This window comes from Impatiens glandulifera, chromosome 4, assembly GCF_907164915.1.
Source record: "Impatiens glandulifera chromosome 4, dImpGla2.1, whole genome shotgun sequence".
NCBI lineage: Eukaryota > Viridiplantae > Streptophyta > Magnoliopsida > Ericales > Balsaminaceae > Impatiens > Impatiens glandulifera.
In genome coordinates, this window is record NC_061865.1 from 815,389 (window position 1) to 836,172 (window position 20,784).

The 20,784-nt window shown below is 30.7% G+C and overlaps 5 protein-coding genes across 7 annotated transcripts; 1 reads left to right on the plus strand and 4 right to left on the minus strand.

The window, feature by feature from the left end:
• Positions 1-1,805: 1,805 nt before the first annotated feature.
• LOC124935818 (mitochondrial substrate carrier family protein B-like) lies at positions 1,806-3,877 on the plus strand. Its single transcript, XM_047476246.1, has 7 exons — positions 1,806-2,267; positions 2,497-2,673; positions 2,760-2,909; positions 2,989-3,090; positions 3,174-3,244; positions 3,334-3,401; positions 3,536-3,877. The coding sequence occupies exons 1-7, from the start codon at positions 2,046-2,048 to the stop codon at positions 3,766-3,768; spliced, it is 1,023 nt and encodes a 340-aa protein (XP_047332202.1). The 5' UTR covers positions 1,806-2,045; the 3' UTR covers positions 3,769-3,877.
• Positions 3,878-4,887: 1,010 nt separating this feature from the next.
• LOC124933732 ((R)-mandelonitrile lyase-like) lies at positions 4,888-6,576 on the minus strand. The gene is made up of 2 exons (XM_047474168.1): positions 6,483-6,576; positions 4,888-6,411 (listed from the first exon to the last, which is right to left on the minus strand). Exons 1-2 carry the CDS (start codon positions 6,574-6,576, stop codon positions 4,931-4,933), a joined length of 1,575 nt encoding a protein of 524 aa, XP_047330124.1. The 3' UTR covers positions 4,888-4,930.
• Positions 6,577-7,570: 994 nt separating this feature from the next.
• LOC124936042 (serine/threonine-protein kinase ATG1c-like) lies at positions 7,571-11,686 on the minus strand. 2 transcript variants are annotated; one of them, XM_047476492.1, is made up of 14 exons: positions 11,435-11,686; positions 11,072-11,355; positions 10,852-10,972; positions 10,711-10,769; positions 10,573-10,637; positions 9,994-10,087; positions 9,829-9,909; positions 9,641-9,749; positions 9,470-9,545; positions 9,118-9,389; positions 8,654-9,021; positions 8,179-8,428; positions 8,038-8,108; positions 7,571-7,958 (listed from the first exon to the last, which is right to left on the minus strand). In XM_047476492.1, the coding sequence occupies exons 2-14, from the start codon at positions 11,336-11,338 to the stop codon at positions 7,695-7,697; spliced, it is 2,097 nt and encodes a 698-aa protein (XP_047332448.1). In that variant the 5' UTR covers positions 11,339-11,355; positions 11,435-11,686; the 3' UTR covers positions 7,571-7,694. The 2 variants fall into 2 exon arrangements, with proteins under 2 accessions (XP_047332448.1, XP_047332447.1); XM_047476491.1 differs by having other exon boundaries at positions 8,654-9,030; positions 11,435-11,684.
• Positions 11,687-12,614: 928 nt separating this feature from the next.
• LOC124936002 (uracil phosphoribosyltransferase) lies at positions 12,615-14,925 on the minus strand. Its single transcript, XM_047476453.1, has 12 exons — positions 14,689-14,925; positions 14,473-14,571; positions 14,316-14,394; positions 14,167-14,225; positions 13,786-13,863; positions 13,587-13,668; positions 13,457-13,505; positions 13,325-13,386; positions 13,172-13,239; positions 13,047-13,102; positions 12,919-12,966; positions 12,615-12,838 (listed from the first exon to the last, which is right to left on the minus strand). Exons 1-12 carry the CDS (start codon positions 14,818-14,820, stop codon positions 12,787-12,789), a joined length of 864 nt encoding a protein of 287 aa, XP_047332409.1. The 5' UTR covers positions 14,821-14,925; the 3' UTR covers positions 12,615-12,786.
• Positions 14,926-16,363: 1,438 nt separating this feature from the next.
• Positions 16,364-18,644, minus strand: LOC124936508 (transcription factor MYB3R-3-like). 2 transcript variants are annotated; one of them, XM_047477013.1, is made up of 8 exons: positions 18,629-18,644; positions 18,317-18,480; positions 18,019-18,070; positions 17,873-17,930; positions 17,690-17,784; positions 17,364-17,596; positions 16,598-17,198; positions 16,364-16,523 (listed from the first exon to the last, which is right to left on the minus strand). In XM_047477013.1, the coding sequence occupies exons 2-7, from the start codon at positions 18,475-18,477 to the stop codon at positions 16,601-16,603; spliced, it is 1,197 nt and encodes a 398-aa protein (XP_047332969.1). In that variant the 5' UTR covers positions 18,478-18,480; positions 18,629-18,644; the 3' UTR covers positions 16,364-16,523; positions 16,598-16,600. The 2 variants fall into 2 exon arrangements, with proteins under 2 accessions (XP_047332969.1, XP_047332968.1); XM_047477012.1 differs by lacking the exon at positions 18,629-18,644 and having other exon boundaries at positions 18,317-18,506.
• Between the last annotated feature and the right edge of the window lie 2,140 nt (positions 18,645-20,784).

The window sequence follows — 20,784 nt, forward strand, 5'->3', positions numbered from 1 at the left end:
TTTTTAATTTGTTGAATTATTATAATATTATTTAAAGTTTATAGAATTAAAATATATTTTTTAAAATGGTCAATGTTTATTAAAAATATAAAATTTATTTAAGCACACCTATAATTAAGAATTAAAATAAATATATTTTAGCATTTGATAGATAAATCAAACAGATATATTTAATAATAAAAAACAACAATTCATTTTAAATGTAAAGATAAATAAACAAATATATATATTATTAAATCAAATTTCAAATCATTATAAAAAGCATTAAATAACCAAATATATAATATTTTATTTTATAGAAGAAGTTGGGCTACGGAAGCCCAAAAGACTTGTTGGGCTTATATAAGGCTTTAAGACCCACTTTGACTGAATGAATTCAGAATAGTCAAAATTCAAAATCAATAATTATTTATGATCGTTGTAAAAATTATAAACTTTAAAATTGAGGTAGTTTTTTAAATTATAAAAAATTACTTTAAAGATATATATTATTATTATTATATATAATTAAATATAAAATAAAATAAATAATAATAATAAACATATTAGAAGTTATATTTATAAAATTAATTGCATAAATTTATTTATTTTAATAAATAATTACTTTTTTAATTTATAAATATAAATTCATTTTTTTCTGTAAAATTGTATATATATTTTATTAATATTTTTAAGATAAATAACTCTAAACTAATTTATTGGGCTTATTGAAATCAATTTTACTTTTTTTTCTTATATTAAAATAACCATGTAAATAAAATAAATGTAACTTCTTAATTACAATTAATTTAATAAAATAGAGAGACATAAAATTAATAAATAACGAGTTGTTGCTTCATTTCAACGTGATGCAAATAATTAGTCAATTAGCAAAATATCTATTTATTTTAAATAAAATTATTGAGTTAATTATAATAACATTTTATATAATTTTTTATAAAGGAGTGATAGAGTGAGGGAATTTGGTGAGGGAATTTGGTGAGGGAATGACTTGGCATCACCTTCATTGTTTAAAAATGTAAAATTGGGAGGAAAAAGAGAAAATAGAGAAATTATTTGATTTTTTTAGCGAATAAGATTATGCCAAGTCATTCCCTCACAAAATTCCCTCACAAAATTCTCTCACCTAATCATTTCTCTTTTTTATAACATGTTTCTAATTATATTATTTTCAAATATATTTTTTAATATAAATTCAGATAAAAAAAACAGAAACAGAAATAGAAAAATATTAATATATTAAATAATATATCTATTTGAGGAACTAAATAAAATTAGAATAAAAGCAACCATATTTATTAGTTAATTCATAAATAAAATTTTGAATAATTATTTTTAATAGGTTTGTGATTAAAATATATATTTTTAAAAGGGTTTAATCAAATTATTAATATATCAAAAAAAAAAATTATTTAAAGAATTAATTAAAAATAGAATAAAAAGCAACGATATTTATTTATCTTTTTCTCATTTAAATAAAATTATTAAGTTATTTATGTATTAAGTTTATGTTTTTTTAATTTAGATTAGAAAGACAAACCAAAACCAAAACTTTTATTTAATATAATATTTAACAAATTATTAAATAATATATTTTATTTTAAAAACTTAAATAAAATATTAGAATAAAATCAACCATATTTATTTTATTTGTATGAATAAAATTATTTAGTTAAATCATAAAAACATACTTAAAATTAATTTTAATATATTTTGAAAAGATTTATTTGAAAATAATATATTTGATATGAAGAGTTATAAATAAAAGATTAAAATAAAAGCAACCGGCTAGCGTTGGATAGACGTAGAAAGATTTGCAGAATAAAGAAAAGAATATACCAATTCCAATTAGGGTTTTACTTTCCCCCTTTCTCCACCCATTCATTCTGAAAATCAATCCATAAACTTCATCGTTTATGAGTTCAGAATCGCATCTTCATGCGTTGATCTTATTCAATCTCTTCCTCGCCGTCTGAACGAATCCTTCACAGGCCAAAACGACAACGAATCGAAGGAGATAAGTTTCGAGTTTGCTCTCTTCACATATGGAAGCTCGGGTCGGTGTCTCGAGCCATAGTGGCGTCGTAGAAGGCAACACAAGGAAGTTATTGCAGCCTCATCAACATCTGCGGTCCGTTCAACATCCGCCTACAGTTCAGCAGCAATCGCATATAGGTACGGTGCCCCAACTTCTTTCAGGAGGCATTGCTGGTGCTTTTAGCAAGACCTGTACCGCGCCTCTATCACGTCTCACCATTCTCTTTCAGGTTGCTCTTTCATTCACTATCGATTGTATTATCTGTTCTGTTCTTTCTCTCAATTGAAAGGATTTTGTATTATCGTCTTTGCATAATTAAGAAATTGAATTTGTATTGTGGTGTTGCATGAAAGCTCCAATTTTGTGCCCTGGAAAAAGATTCAGTTCTTACTGTAGATATTGACTCTGTTGCTTGAATATAAGTTCTTTTTAGCTAAGAAAAGAAAACCCATTTGCAGGTTCAAGGTATGCACTCTGATGCAACAGCACTTAGAAACGTTAGTATGTGGCGCGAAGCATTGCGTATAGTTAATGAAGAGGGTTTTCGAGCATTCTGGAGAGGCAATATGGTTACAATTGTTCATCGCCTTCCTTATTCATCTGTCAATTTTTATTCATACGAGCATTACAAAACTGTAAGTTAGATAAGCAATTTATTGTTTCAAAAAGTGCTCTTATAGTTAGTTGATCCTTTGGTTATTAATGGTTTTATATTTTGTAGTTTCTGAAATCATTACTTGCTGTTGAAAGTCATCAAAGGAATGTTGGCACAGATGTCGGCGTGCATTTTATAGCTGGTGGCTTGGCAGGAATGACCTCCGCTTCTACCACATATCCGTTGGATCTTGTCAGGACTCGATTAGCAGCTCAGGTTAGTAAAATATAGTTAGAAATCAAATAATTCATTCCATTTTTTCACATCTATCTGATGTTTAGTTAATTTTGTGCAGAGAAATACAATGTACTATAAGGGCATTAGCCATTCGCTTCATACCATTTGCAGGGATGAAGGATTTTGGGGACTGTACAAGGGTCTTGGAGCAACTCTACTGGTAAAGAAGTTAATATTTTTTTTTCTCATTTAGTTCTTCCATTCTATGTACAGTATATGAGTTGTGACATTTGGGTCATACAGGGGGTTGGACCAAGTATAGCAATAAGCTTTTCGGTATACGAGTCCTTGAGATCTTATTGGCAGTCTTCAAGGTGGAAACTTTCGTAAATGTTTGTTTTAATTTTCATAGAATCATGTTAGGCATGTAATATTAACTCTTTTTGTTTCCCTCAATAACTAGGCCTCAAGATTCTACAGTTTTGGTTAGTCTTGCCTGTGGCAGTCTTTCAGGCATTGCATCATCGACAGGTTTGTGATTCTATTTACCCTAATAACATGAACTGAACAATGGTATTTGGATACAAACTACTTGTTATCCAAATAACCGAGCAAACCACCTACTTGTTATGTCTAAAATTCCGTTGTTATTTGAATGGTTGCAGCAACATTTCCTTTAGACCTTGTGAGGCGAAGAAAACAGTTGGAAGGAGCTGCAGGACAACCGAGAATATACAAAACTGGTTTATATGGAATTTTCAGCCATATAATCCGTACAGAAGGGTTTCGAGGATTATATAGGGGAATTCTTCCTGAATACTATAAGGTTGTTCCTGGTGTAGGAATCGCGTTCATGACATACGAGAGTCTGAAGAAGCTTCTGTCTACTTCTGAATGATTCATTCAATTGAATTCAATCAATGACTCATACTATCAGTTTTGTAGTAATTAATTTAGAGGATTCAATCAAATTTAACTTTTCAGAGTTATTTTAATTCACTTTAGTGGTTGCTTTTGCCATTATTTCCTTTTTTTCCATGTATAAAATAGTTAGGTAGTAGATATACAACTATACCAATTCTGTTTGTAAAATTTATTCCTCTTTTTAAACTGTAATATCCAAATCTGAGCTAATTTTCTTCTTTTAATTATTCGAATTCCTTCAAAGTCATTATTATGCCTTTTCTATCCATTAATAAGACTTGAGTATTATACATTTTACCATTATGCAAGTTTTTTTTTTCTTAATTATAGTTTTTTTCGATAAATTATAGTGTGCAATAATGCATTAAACTTTAACTTAATAAGTTTTCAATATGAATTAAATCAGTTTATATATCTTCTGCTTTTTCCAATATTTGTATATAAACTTAATACAAATTATTAAATTAACTTCATAAACAATTTAACTTATCATTATATTTTGTTATATATTTGGTTAGGTTATAGTTTAATAATGTTTAGCTAGATATATTTTTTTAATTTAATAATAATTAAAAACTCTTTTTTAATTTTATTACTTAATTTATTAATCAAAATACAAAAATACCATTTATTTATTTTATTTATAAAAAAAAAATTTATCATTATACATTAATATCTTTAAATCATTTTATTAAAAAAACACACCACTCAAAATTACAATTCATCATCTTTTTTTTGAAACAAACCCAAGTTTATTTAAATAATTATTCTACCAAACAAGCCTAATTTGTGATTTTTTCAGCTTATTTAGTAACTTCTTTTTTTAAAATTTGATCTAGTACAAGTATATTTAAAACCCAAAATAATTACTTTGAAAAGAACTCAAATTTGTATATCATTTCAAGAATATCTATTTCAAATGAAAGAAAGAACAAAAAAATCATTTCTTTACAAATTACAATAAAAAAAAAACTACACCATCTGCTTCTTCTCTACTACTTCTTTCTATTATATTTCCTCTCCATTATAATATTCAACCCAATATACCTGCCCACAATTAAAAAAACAAGTATTTTAGAAAGAAAAAAAAAAATCAACTTTTTTAGAAAAAAAATTTGAAAGGGTAAAATAGTAATTTACCTGCCCATCATCATCAAAGTAGCCTGAGGATTAGTTCCCGGAGAAACTGAAAAAACAGAACCATCCACGACTCTTAAAGATTGAACTTGAATAACCTTCAAATTCCTATCAACCACTTTCTTCACAACACATCCACCATGATAATGCCAAATCGTACCAACCGTCCTCCGACAAAACTGTCCCATTTCCCGATCACTCGTCAAATTCTCCGGCAATGAAGGACCCACATAACGGAAATCTCTCCGACCATAAACCTCATCAAACTTAAAACCCTCCATTGCACTACTCTTAAGAACCTCACCAATCTTCCTTGTTCCATTTATACATCTTGCCAAATCAATCGGATGACTCAAGTAATTGAATCTAACTAATGGGTTTGTTCTAACATCTGTCGAAGCTAATCTTAAAGACCCAACTGAGTTTGGGCCAATGATCTTCTCCATTAAAGTTGCCACTGTGAAATACATGGGTACCGTAGAAAATGGGATTATGTTTGAAGCCGCTTCAATATACGCGCCGGAATCTGTAATTCCGACGACCTGGATCAATGAATGTTCTAATGGAAATGGGGGCACGAATGAAATTCCATTTCTTGGGTTATCGTATAAGTATTGTCCGACGGAAGGTGAATGTACGGTCACCGGAATACCCATCGATGATAAGTACGGCCGTGGTCCGATTCCACTTAAGAGAAGTAATTGTGGACTACCCAGAGCGCCGGCGGCGAGGATAACTTCACCTTTACCGGTAACCATGGCGCGGTGATAACCGCCGATTTCGTCTCTGTAAATAACTCCGATCGCTGCCGTCGGAGAAGATGAAGAATCTCCGGTGAGTAAAATTCTTTCAACATATGCATGTATGGCGACTTTTATGTTAGACCCATTTGAGTATGAGAGGAGATCGGCCGCGCTGCGGCGGTTACCGGCGCCGTCGAAGGTTGAACCGCCGATTTTAGTTCCCGGAATGTGATTTAATGAAAACCCATTATATGGACGAACGCCGGATTCTATTAAAGCATCTCTAATTGCAGATTGCCAGTTTTTGAGTTGTGGTTTGAAAACGATTTCCTTTTCAACCCATTTATAGGATTGATTAACTAATCTATAATTCCATTTGATACCTGATTTTTTATAGAATTCTTGATCGGCCCGACTGTAGAAACCTGCATTGATTGCGCTGCTGCCGCCAAGAACACGACCACGGGCGTTTGGAACGCCGTCTTCTGAAATGAAAGCTTCGGTTGGGGAAGAAAGGGAATCTACGTCGATTAGACTTGTCAAGAACCCTTCTTGATTCATTAAATCTGGTCTGCCGTAAGGAATTCCACCTCTTTCTAGTAAAAGAACATTGAAACATTTGGATAATGTGGCGGCGAGAGGACAGCCGGCGGTGCCGCCGCCGACGATGATGTAATCGTAGGATTCTTTGGCGGGGAATTGGGTTGCGTTGAGGACGAACTGAAGATATGAAGGAGCTGTAAGAATTGAGATTGATTGATTAGTGATTGTGAAAATGAAGGTTGAAAAGGAAGTGGGTAATACTTACTCTGCTGTTCTTCTGATTGTGAAATGGAAGAGGATGATGATGATGATGATAAGATGAGGAAAGCAAGAATGGAAAGGAAAGTGAGTGTCGCCATTGATGAACTGCTGCAAGAAGGTAAGCTTTGTTCACTGTTAATGGCGATGACTAGAAGTCAAGAACTGATGACAATGGCGCCTTCTTTATTTGATCACTTCTTAAAAGAGATGAAGAAGGAAGAAGAAGAAAGGGGTGGGAAAATAAATCTCATTTTGTTTTTACTTTATATGCCTGAAAAAACAAAAAAATTCTAAATCAATCAAGAAACTCAATAATTCATTAAAATAAGAAATTAATATATATATATATATATATATATATATATATATATATATATATATATATATATATATATATATATATATATATATATATATATATATATATATATATATATATATATATATATAATATGCTAATATAATAAGTTATGAATAATTTTTCCCCAAAAAAAATTAAGTTAGGAATAACACTGTATTAAATTTTTTATTTCTGAAATCAAAGTTTATTATCTATAATAATAAAAAAAAAGTTTTATCTTAAGCGCTTAATAAATCCTTCAAATCCGAATTCCTTATTTTCTCAATGTCTTACATAAATTAAGACCAATTTTATAGTATATGTAATGTTTTTATTTTTATTTTTTAATTTTAAGAAATTTTATATATTATTTATTTATCCCATGTTATCATGACAATTAGGATGCAAATCAACAAGTTTGTGAACTTTTAGAGATTGAATTCGAACATATTCGGTTCAAGTTCAAAATATTTTATTTCGATTGTTCATAAGTATTTATATATATTTTATTATATATATGTTAAAATATTATTTTTCAAACCCTAAAATTAAAACCTAAGCATGTTCTTAATTATCGAATCATCATTTCCTTCTAAAATTTAAATTTTAAATAAAAAAAGTATAAAATCATCATTTCTTTATAAAATTTAAATAAAATAATCACAAAACAATATTTTATAGATACACCTCAAAAAAAACACAAAACTCTCAAATAACCGAATATCAAAACAAGCCAAGGTATAAGCTGATCGTGAGATAATGATTAGTGGTAATGTAAATAATAGAAACATAATGATAATAATAAAACTATTCACATTTAGTTTTTCCTGATCAGTAGTCACTCAAAAGAATAAACTGTACAAACTAAATATCACTCTATTCTAATAATAGATTTAGTTGTTGTTGATCCTCCTTCTCCTTCTGTTTTAATTTTTCAGCAGCAACTAATTTTGAAAGGCTTTGCCATCTATTGTTCAGACTACCTATGTAGTTTCGAATCCTATATCGGTCAGTGTTAGTTAACGAGAATGGAGGATTGATTATCAATGTCGGTGCCTCCGCTAGTAGGAACCTTAACAAACTCATTGCCCTCGAGTATCGTATCATTGATTCTTCCATTCTATCCATGTATTCATCCACCTGCAGCAAAACACACACATTTCCATTTATCTTTTGTTTCAAACCCGGCTCAAATTCTATGAAATTTGCAAATACTTACAGCTCCATCTCTACCCAAAGAGAGTGCAGATTGAAAGATTGTTTCCATTGCATCAGGCATCTCGGTGTTTCCTGTAAAACAAACAAAACATGCGTGAAAAAGGATTCTATTTTTATTTATTATTGATTTTATAAAACATACCAGGCTCCACAATCTTGGCAAGTTCTTCAGCATTCTCAACTTCTTGAAGAAACGCAATCTCAATCTGAGAGCACAGGTTCTGCAATTCACTATCCGCACTCTCTCTCAATCTAGTTGTCTCTCGATTTGGACTTGGACTCTCATCAATGGAAGATGCAGCTTGGGCATGACATATATGAAGAGCCTGCTTCCAGATAGCAAGATTTACAAGCTGAATGGAAAACGCTTCCAGTTGCAAATTTGCCTTAATCTTCACAACAAAACATAACAAGAACAAACTTCAATAGCAGATAAACTGATTCTAATCATATGATCATTCAGTTTATAATATGATGTTGGTTATTTGAGATTAATTCAACTCCCCTATTTTCAAATTTCAATAACCTAGATCAAACAAGGCCCAAATGTATACGGATCAGTATTTCCTAGGGTGGATTAAAAATTGAAAAGAAAAGTGCATTTTCAGGAAAATTACCTTTTCATTTAGTAGTTGGGTAAGGGAAGAAACAAATTGCTTCAATGACGTAATCCTATCAGCGCAATCAGTTGGTGGTTGTTCCAAAGAATCTTCTATATCAACTGATCCTTGTGAAGTTCCAGAAGGAACAGAACCATCATTGCTATCAAAACGATCAAGATGACCCAATTTGGGGGCAGAGGCCGCAATTATTGGCAGTGGAGCGCTCGAGTATGAACTAAGATTAGCTGATGACGGTTTAGGAGGTTCCAATTTATATGGAAATTGGTTGAGTCTGGATAAACTTGCCGATGAAGAGGAAGATGCATATGCAGAGGGCCCATTCACAAACACATAATCCTTAAGCAACTCAAATGAATCCTCAACTGCAGGACCTACACAAAATGGAAAAAGAATGAAACACATCAGTTGAAAAGAAAAGTAAATAGACTTTACCATGTTTGAATATATGAAGATCATACCTTTTGAAACGGATTTTAACGATTCCTTTAACCTTCTCTCCGACGATTTCAAGCTATCTTTGGATATAAAATCTAGGGGTGGTTGCACTTCTTTCCTCTCTGCAGAAAACCCAAAGGTGGATTTAAAAGAAGGCTTCTTATCAGCTCCACTGGAATCAACATCAGGACTGAACGGTAAAAAATCTTCTCTTAAAATTTCTTTGGCATCATTCCTAAGAAAACTGCTGTTATAAAAAGGAAAACCATCTATTCTCCTTGGAGGAACCCTAGTCCTGAATGAACAAAATATTATCACGCTTTTAAGTTAACAAGAGGTAATCAAAATATATTTTTTCTTTATAACAGTTTTTACCTTGAAATATTATCATCTGATTGCTTCTGAGACAGAAATGGATGATTAAAAAATTCTTCAAATGTTATCCGTTCAACTGCCAACATCAAGATAACCCAACAAAGAGACATGTTTTGAGACTAAATCCAGATGCATATGTAAAAGAAAAGTTTTATGGAACAAAATAAGCACCTGGATTAATGCGTAGCAATTTACGACACAAATCGAGGCAAGCAGAACTCAAATCCATCTTATCTGGAGGGAAATTCAATTCTGATGTTTTCATGATGTTCTGGAGTAACTGCACAAAATCACAACAAATGATAACTAATCACGATTGAAGATTACATAAGAAACCAGGAAAAATAATCAAAACAGACCTGTATCTGACTGTTTCCTGAAAATGGAGTTTTTCCAGTCACAAGCTGATACAAAATTATTCCAACACTCCATAGATCTGCCTGCAGAGAGAGTTCGAGCTCAAAGATTAGCACACAAGAGAAGACAAGAGATACAGAGAAAAAGTGTTTTACAACTGAAATAACCTTGGCATCATATTTCTGAAGTTGCATGATTTCTGGAGCCATATAAAGTGGAGAACCACACAATGTTTCTGCAAGGCCTCTAGGTTGAAGAGGTCTGATGATAAAAAAGAAGAAGAAATAATCAGCAATCTGTTACGACTTAATCTGTGTAACTGGGGTTAGACTTTAGAGTTCTTGATCTCAAGGACCGAGTGGGAAATCTTTGATCAAAGTGCAGCGGAAAAGTTATGTAAAGAAGATTTCAAGATTATGGGAGAAGAAGAAACCAGGATGAGAAGAGAATACTTCTAGTATATACCTAACAGTCCAAGACATAGAGTCAAAACAGAAAATAAAATTGAGACTAAGAACTTTCACAAAGCTTTTCATATATTCATTCATGCCCATTGGGGAAGAGATCAACATTATGTAGTAGCTGAATTCCCCCAGAATATTAAGTTACTATTGTTACAACAACTACTAGGGACATAACATAAATCAGTTTGGTGAATAACAGAAAAATGAATCAAAGCAGAATTTATTTGGGGACCGTAATACAATCTTCTTCATAAAGAATAAATTAGGGTATGTTTTTGTTACCTTGCAAATCCAAAATCAGCAATTTTCAAAACTGCATTCTCATCATTTGTAGTGAGCAAGAGATTCTGTTCAAATTCAATCTCATATCAGATTAAAAAAAAAAGCATTACAAAACAACTGATCTCATGTTAAACATACTTGAGGCTTTAGATCACGATGGATAACGTTATTGTCACGCATGATTTGCAGACCAGATGCTGCAGGATTATGATGATGATGATGATTAAGATAGGAGATGAAACATAAAAAGCAAAAGCAAACAAATCTAGAAAACCTAACCGAGCTGATGCATAAAATGCTTTGATTTTGCTTCAGAAATTCTTCCTTTGCGTTGTTGAATAAACAAAGAAAGATCACCTCCTCTACAATACTCTAGAACTAGATGAATCCTAGTGGTTTCCTGAATCACAACATCAATTATTCATTCAATCAATCATTCATTCATTCAATCATGCTTATGCTATTCTAGTTCTGAATCTATGTAAAGTAGAAGAAAAACCTGGATGATATCGTGCAAACGGATAATGTTTGGATGATTAATCTGCTCCAGAATATGAATCTCTGACATTAAACTATCCTGCAACTTCTTACTTATATGCGCTGTCACGATCTCCTTGATTGCCACTTCAACGCCAGTTACTTTATGCCGTCCATGCCAAACAACAGAGAACGAACCAGAGCCAATCGGTTTAGTAACTATATAATCACCGATAACTCTTTCTCCTCCTCCTCCTCCTCGATTGCTCATGCTATTCGATTTCTCCATTATTATACAAACAAATCCTTCACAAAAGAAGAATCAGCTAAAATGATCAACAATGTTAATAAAAAAAACAGTTAGATGTTGGACGATCCACCGCACCTGCTCTTTTTCTCTTAGATGAGAGGTTTATGATTCTGATTTACATAAACACCACCGGTTGACTATCGGGATTAAAGAAAGGTTCAAAGCACGCGATCGTGCTTTGATTACGAGAAAACCTCATGATTAAGACGGCGAGTGAGTCTGTAGAAGTAGTATCGAAGTCGTCGTCCTTCGTAAGATTGATGAAGCGAGAGATATAGAGAGAGAGAGTATGAATGGGTTTTTGGACTCGTAGAAAGGGAGGGGGTAGGCGTAGGGAAAACCAGGCGCTTCCCTGTCGTTGGATAAAGATCACATCTTTTTTTATCCCTAATTTTCTCAATTAACCGTCTCGACGATTTCAAATATTATTTTCATTTATTAAATAAATAAATTGTAACAACCAATTATTATAATTGTTTTAGGTGTAGATTGAAATTAAAATTAATTTTTGAAATTATTTTATGCAACTTGTTAACGAATATGAGTTAGGTCAGCAGTAAAGAATTACTAGGTTATTCAATAAAATCAAAACTTTAATTTTCTCAACAGATTATAACTTTAATTTAATTAATTGGTTAACCTATCCAATTAGACCTTCTCATGATAAATAATTTATTCAAATACATATTATGCAATCATGACCACCATCATAAATAATTTATTCAAATACTTGTGATAAAAATATATTATGTTAATTCCATACAAGTTTCAACATTTCTTTTATTATAGAGACTGGGTGTTAACATTGGCCTATGTCATCTTTTGAGTATATTTAAGAAACTATATTTATAATAGCTTGTTACACAATAACTACTTATTGAAAAAAAAAAATTAATAATATGAGAAAATTCTCAAAATGGTGTGAAAAAAAAACATTTAAAGAAACTTTTTGAAAAAACATAGTAAGGGTTTCTAATTCCTCTATACATGCTCTCATCTAAAAAAAAGGTAAATTTGCACATTATGAGACTTAAATTTGAGTTTACAGAAAAAGATCTACAAGTTTAAAAGATACAAACTTCGAATCGATTAATCATATTCTCCTTTATTGTCCCATAGCCTCCTTCATTTCGGCTTGATTGTAGATCGTTAACAATCATCCATAACTTATCGGGACAATGGATTTCGAGATGCTGGAAGAGATTATTTGTAATGAATATTTATACAAAGATGTCATTTTAACAAACCGACAATATAAAAAGTTGTCATTTTAATAAAGAAACAAAATGACTATTTATTATAAATGTATGTCATCAAATAGTTAGTTTAGTTAGTTCAATGAAAAAGAAAGATGGATACTCTGCAAATTGTTGGAATAAAAAATGGTCTAGAAACTTAAAAAATGGGGGGAAAAGTTACGACAATCTTTAAGTTCCGAAGCTGCGATCTCCAGCATCTCCGAGCCCCGGAAGTATAAACCTAACAGTAGTTAATGGATGATTAAATCAATTTTACCATTAAAGAGATTAATAATACTAAGAAGAATGACAAAGATTTACCCTTTATCATTGACAGTAGGGTCGATAATACCAGTATAAACATGAAGCCTGGTTTAAAAAGAAATCAAAACACAAGATTATAATGTATGAACTTCATAATAATAATAATAATAATGTAAAGTTCTGACCCTGGGAAATTCTCATTCAGCTTCTGAAGAGCTGGTGGAGCAGCAACAGCAGACACCTATAACATAACCATGTTCTTATTTGTTGCTTAAGTTAATGATTCCAATTGAAACAGCGAAAAACTTACCACTTTAATATGATTGTTATCGACACCACGCTCTTTAATCAGGTTAATAGCTGCAACTATTGTGCCACCTTCATTTGTAAACAGATTTCACTAAACTTTAACATCCCTTCATTTGTAATGCCAGAAAAAAATATAAAAACGAGGATTGATTACCAGTTGCCAACATGGGATCCACAACAAACACTCGAGATCCTTGGGGAAATTTCTCAGGCAACCTTTAGAAGAAAACAATCAGACGAGTTGTGTAAATTTTACCCTTTTTTTCAGACTTACAATGCTGCTTACTTATTCAAATATACTGATGGTTGAAGAGTTTCTTCATCCCTGCTAACACCTGAATATGCAAACATATTTTTTCAACACTTACAGGGTATAAAGAAGTTGTGTAAATTTTAACTCGAGTATCAAATTTTACCCAAATGATATGTTTTCATAGCTGGAAGAACTGACGGTGCGTGTTCTGCAAGTGCAAGACCCGCTCTCAAGATTGGAATAACCTGTGCAGCCAAATTAACAAAAGGGTCTTATTTGAAAATCAAGATCCACATGAGAATCTATGTATGACTAAGTTCAGTTAACAAATCTAACAGAAAAAGTGTAAAATAAACACTAACCGCAATAGGTTCTCTAGGATCAATAAACTCAACAGAAGCAGGACCCATTGGAGACTGAATCTCCCCAGTAATAGTTGGCTGTCAAAATCAAAATCCAATCAAAACCATCAAATTCAATGTTCTAGCTTCAATCTATATTAGTTGGCTGTCAAAATCAAAATCGAATGAAAACCAACAAATTCAATGTTCTAACTTCAATCTATAATGGTTGGCTGTCAAAATCAAAATCGAATGAAAACCATCAAATTCAATGTTCTAGCTTCTATCTAATAGTTGTCTATCAAAATCAAAATCAAAATCGAATGAAAACCAACAAATTCAATGTTCTAGCTTCAAATCTAATCTTGTTATGAAAGTCGAACAATCAATTGAATAACCCACCAGCCAATCTCTTGATGCTTCATAGATAAGTAACCTTCCTAACTCAGCCATAGCATTCTCTACATTCCATTCATAACAAAAAAAACCCATAATCAGATCTAACAAGATGCAAACATAAATCCATCGAATAGAAACACAAAAGGGATTACTGAAAACAGGGGAAGGCGTCTCCTCGTTTCTTAGAACTGAAACCCAATGCTTAATCAAAGGATGAGGAGGAACAAACACCTGTAAACACAGATTCATAAACTGAATCAAAACTATAAACAATCAATGGATTATAGTAAAAAAAAAAGAGAAACGAACCAGCATTCTCTTATCAGAGATAGATTTCTCTTGCATCTTAGTTTGAGACCTGACTGTTACAGAGCTAAGACGCGGAGCAGAAACACTGTAATGAAAAATCTAAAACAAAGAAAAGAAGAAGAAGAAGAAGATAAAGTAGGAAAGATAATTAATGAATTTTCGAGCGTTTCAAGGAAAAGGGGAAAAAGTAAGAGAAAGAGAGAATCTTAAAATTACGTTTAGAGATTTGAATAATAAAACAGATTGGAGAGAATCTCGGGAAAGTGGGTTTCGATGAATAATCCGGAACGGAGAAGAACGAGATGGATTCGGCGCAATCCGGAACGGAGAATTTAAAGGGCACGTCATTGATGATTGATTTTTCAGAGAGAAATGGGGAAGGAAGATGGTTCTCAACGATTTTCAGAGATTGATTATCACCTCATCATTCATTGGGTTTCATTCTTCTTCTTCATCAATTTCTCTTTTTCATTTTACTTTTATTTATTTCATAATTGTTCTACATTCATTCTTGTTATCCTTCAAATTTTTTTAAATTTAATTACATATAATTGTCATGATAATTATATATATTATTTTTATCTGGTGGTTATTGATTAGGTTTGATAATTTCTGACTAATAAATAAGAAAGAAAAAAAATCATATATTATTTTTATTTTGGTGATCATTGATTAGGTTAGATAATTTATGACTATGCACAAAAATAATACTTTCTTTTGTCAATTTATTAAACCTAATTAATAAATAAATAAAAGTTATATAAAAAAATAGGTCATTTATTCTCGGTAAACAAAGTTTTTTTAAAAAAATATATATTTATTAATAAAATATATATTTTTTATTTCTTTTTATTAATTAATTAATCAATTTTTCTCTCTTAATTTTTATTTATTTTTTTTTCTTTGTAATATTTTTGTGAAAGTTTTTTTTTTTATTTTCTTTAATTTTTTATTCAGGTTTATAATAATAGTAAATAAAAACATTCAGTTATTATTTTATTTATTTATTGTATAATTTTAATTATTATTCTTTTGATGGTGAAGGAATTAATTATTGTTATATCTAAATATTAACTTATTAAAAAGATCAGATAATTTTAAAATAATTAATGTTATATAGAAAAAATGCAAAAATATATAATCGAAAAAAATATAAATAAAATAATAAAATATTAAATACTAACTTATAAATAGATTGAACAAAGAAAATAAATAAATAGAGAGAAATTAATTAATTAATAAAAAAATGAAAAAAAAATATTTAATTAATAAATATATAAATTTTAATTAAAGAATTAGTTATACAAATACATACTTCTAAAATTCTAAAAGTGCTCTAATAAATAAATAAGTGATCTTAAATAAATAATTAAAAATTATTAGAGTGACCCTTCAATTACTTTCATCACATATTAGTCTTTTGAATTATTTTTTACACAAATCACCCTTCAAACTTTTTAGAAAAGTCACTAATGTCTCTTCTGTCAATAGTCGTTATTAACTAAAAGGTTAACTAGATCATTAGTGACCTTTTTGTTTTAAAAAATAATTTAAAGTTAAAAGTAAACTATTAAAGTAAATAAAAAGTGACACAAACATAATTTGTTTTTTTTATATAGAATAAAAAAATAATAGTGGGATTTCAAGTTTAATCATCATAATTAGTTGGATTTCAGGTGACTCAAGTGAAAAAATGTAAAATAAAAATTGTGTTGGGTACTTTAGAATGTGTAATAAACCTGAATCTAAATCTAATCTAAATCCACATCTGAGATATAAGCAATTATTCATTCATATAAGCAATATCATAAGAAAAGAACTCTCTTTTAATAAAGAAAAAAATAACCTAAAAGCAAGCAAAATTTTGTTTGGACTATCTATACCAATAGCCCTAATAAAGCATTAGAAAAAAAGAATGAATAAATCTAATATGGGATAATAAGATAAAAGAATTAGAACAAAATAAAATCACCCCCTCCCCCTCCCAAAAAAACTAAATAAACATTGTTGTATTTTTATACAGGACTTTCAACATCTAAATCCTTTGAAACCTGAAAAAATAAAACACAAAACAATTGAGTTTTCCAAAAATAATATGACCATCTCAGCTAAATAATCAACTTACAGATCATAATTTGTTAAATTCAACGTCGAGTCTCTTTCCTATAGAAATTAATGCAGCAGTTCTGTTGGACTTCACCCGATGTCGAGGAGATGCAGTAAACATGTCTTCTTTACAAAAACCGGTATCAACTCGTGCTTTAGATTCTGACTTTCTCTTCCTTATTATAGATGGCGTTGGAAAGCTTCTTGCTGCTATTTTCAAGTATGTCTCGGGACTAAGGTTTTTTAGATTGCCAGTTTGGAGGGGAGTGCAGTAGCTAATAGAAGAGTCCATGACTGATAAATTTTGAGAATTGGGATATATTGGGTTCGGTGGCTCATAACACAATGGACTGTAGAATGGGGTTGACAGCAGTTTATTGGGATATTTGTTTATTGGGGAATCAGGTTCAAGGATTGTTGACTTAAACAGCTGTGTAGTTGTTCTTAATGATGTTTGGGCAATTGCATCTAGTTTTCTAGTTGAGTTTGTTCTGTTTATTACTTTTGGCATGGTTTGGACACTAATTTTAGCAACTGGTGGAAGTTCACCTGTTTCAACAAAGAAATCTAGTTTCTTCTTTAACGAACTGTTCCAATGATTCTTTATTCCATTGTCAGTCCTGCAAAATCAGGTTTGAGGGTTGTGTTAGTTCACTCTAGATAATAAACCCTAATTCTCAGAGAAAAATAAAAGATGGGTTATACCAATTGAGTTATACACAAAGTGGGGTTAGCTTTGTTTTTTAGAGGCTTATGTTGTAAATTAAGGCCTAAATAGCGTTTACCTTCCAGGAAGGACTTTAGCTATGTCAGCCCATTTGTTTCCATAAGTTAGATGGGCTTTCATGAGTTGTAGTTCTTCCTCCTGTGTCCATGCATCCTTTTTAATGTCTGGATTCAGATGATTGTGCCACCTCTCGCGGCATTGTTTTCCAATACGCCCTGGTAATGCACTTGCTATGACAGACCATTTTGCAGGCCCATATTTCATAACGAGTTGAATGATCTTGTCATCTTCCTATCAATGAGAAACACAAACAAACAATATAGCAGAAATCAGTATCTGAAACAACCTAGAGATATGAAGGTATAATGTTAATTAGAGACCAACCTCTTGTGTCCAAGGTCCTTTAACAAGTTCTGGATTGAGAACTTTCTGCCATCTATGCAGGCATTGCACTTCTGATCTATCGGTGAAGAATTCAGCTGCAGATGAAATACATAGCAAAATATCATTGCCATCTCCAATAAAACATACATTCAACTCCAAACACCCGAAAAACATTGTTCAAACCTATTTTCTTCCAACTTCTTCCCTTGAAAACTCCAACCGCTCTTCTCAATGTCTCATCCTATTACATGAGAGGTTAATAAAATTCAGTTTCAAATTCAGAAACAGAGAAGATACAAAAGGTCCTCAAATAAATGATAATGACATACCTCATCAGGAGTCCACCCACCCTTGGCTCGTCTAATTGGACCAGTAGTCCTTCTGTAGTAAGTCATTAAGATGCATTCAAAAGTAGTATGAGCTATAATGGAAAATACACTTAACCCTTTTGCAATGTAAAGCTAATTATTTTAGAAGAAAACTTCAATAGGAAATAAACCAAAATAAGCTTCTCTATGATGGAAATACAAAATATAACAGGAAACAGGAAATACATAAATGCATGCCCTAATATTCTAAAAGAACATGACTTGATGAAGAATCTCAAACATATATAAGCAAGCATACCTATTTGACGGAGATGTATCAATAGGGCTGGTGCAAATTCCAGCAGGATATTTAGTGGTAAAGCTACCACTTCCCTCAGAAACAGAACAAGAATTAGAGGCTGCTGATTGATGGTAATCCAAACAAGGCTCCTCCATCTTTTCAACTCCATAATCAACCATTATCTAATTAAAATGAAAATTGATTCAAAAACTAGAATTCGAATCACAATGACGGATTCAACCTGTCGTTTTCAACTCTGTTCAGCTGACGACAGATAGATCTCGGTAAAACAAGAAAATCAAATGTACGTATGTAAAGAACACTGAGAACCTAATTAAAGTGAAGAGAATCGGAGCTAGTGAGGAAGATATATCGACATCTGAATCGCTGAGAAGTTGAAAAGACGGAGAAATCGCGAATTACCTATTCTTGTTCTTCTTGTTCTTCTGTATTTGAAGAACTCCAACGGAACGGAGGAAGAAGAAGAGGAGTTTTTCAGAATCTTCAAATCTCCACAAAGAGACGTTTCGAGAGGTTCTGTTGCCGTTGAAAATTACTATAAAATTATTATATAATCAAAATACCCTATGCTTTTTAAATCATAAACATTTATATACTTTTTTTTTATAATAAGGCCCAATTACTATTTTTATTAAATTGGGCTCAAAGCTCAAAATTCATAACCTAACCTAACTTAACTTATAGAAATATTTAACTATTATTATTGTAGATATTTAAAACTTTTCCTAAATTCAGGAATCTTTGTTATCTTATATTAATATAGTATTTTTTATAAAATTCCCACATATATTATAAACATTCTCTTAATTTACCTAAACTGCATTATACATTTTAAAAATATTAAAGTAGTAAATGGATAGAAAAAACAAGTATTTGGTTAATGTGTTTAGGATTAGATTTTTGAAATCATTACCAAATATTAGGAAATAACCAATTTCATTAAAATGTTTGAAACACATTTCCAACTTTACATTACTTTTCTTTTATTTTAATAATCATAGTTCATTAATTAATCAAGTTATCAATTCTTTCATTTTAAACCAAAACTAAAAAAAATATGACATAAGCTCTTAATTTTTTAATTTTTTCAATTTAATTATTATTTGCTTCTTTAATTCATAAAAAAAGTGACAAAATTTACGTTTATTCACTCTTTTTGTTCATAATTTTTATGTTATTCTTTGCTCAAATTTGTAGCAAATTAAACATCAATATTGACAATTCATACCTAACTTCAACTTATCAATCAAACAACAATATTGAAACGATTAAACTCATTCTCATTTCAATTTCTAGCATTCAAACCAAATTTTCTTAGAAAAAAAAATGATTAATTTACATAACAAACAAAATGGCAAATCCTACCCCTAAAAGTTATGTTCTTTTTAAAATTATGTTAATATTAAATATCAAATAGATCTCTTTACGAATTTTTCCAAACTCTTTTGCTCACTAAAACTAATTATATAATTTGGAATGCATGAATCTCAAAAAAAAAATACTTCATTTAAAAATGTAAGTCCAAAATGTATCTAAATATCAAAATAAAAAGACAGGTGTGAATTTTATTTAGGACAAAACCTCACATAACTAAAAAAATTATTAGTTCCATTTTTATATAACATAATTTAAAGTAACAGCCTTGTTTGATTAAAACAACCAGTGTATGTCCTTACATTACATTAAGACTGCCATAAAATGGACTCTTTATTTTCTATCAAAGAAATTAAAAGAATAAATAAAGGTAGGAAGACAATAGAATATAAAATAGAGATAATAGTCAAAAACATTGTAATTCGATAATCTGATAATTGGAAAAGTGATGAACATATAGATGTAGGTTTTCTTTTATTTACAATACTGCCCCTCTGTTTGTGAGAAGGCACAGAGGTAGCATGCTACATTTGTAGCAGAGGATCCTTCCTAAAAAAAATGGAACAATTTGTAGAGCTGATTTAACTGAAAATTGAAGACTATATAGAAAATGTTGAGTTTGACTTGCTTAGGGAAGGATTCAGAGTTCAGATTTGAAAAAAAAAAAAATTTTAATTAAACAAGTAAATATTTGTAAGAAATTAGGAGATAATGTCATATTTTTACCGTAAAAAATAAATATATATTTTTTTTGTTGAACTTCAGGCCACCCGAGCCCCTACATAGATCCGCCTAGGGATGACAATGGGTATTCGTATGTCCGATACACGTGGGTACCCGGTTCGGGTATTTTAGATCGGGTACGGAGTCGGGGTCGGGCATGGGGTATGGGCGAAGGTACCTAAATGGGTACGGGGTCAAGATGGGGAGTGTGCAAAACTCAAACACGTTACCCGATATCCGACTATATAAAAAAACTAAAATGCTTTTTATTAAAATTTAATGTGACATTTCATCATAATTACCAATATCATTATAAATATTTTATTTTTATCCCCACTCCACTCTAACATTATTTTGTTTATATTCCC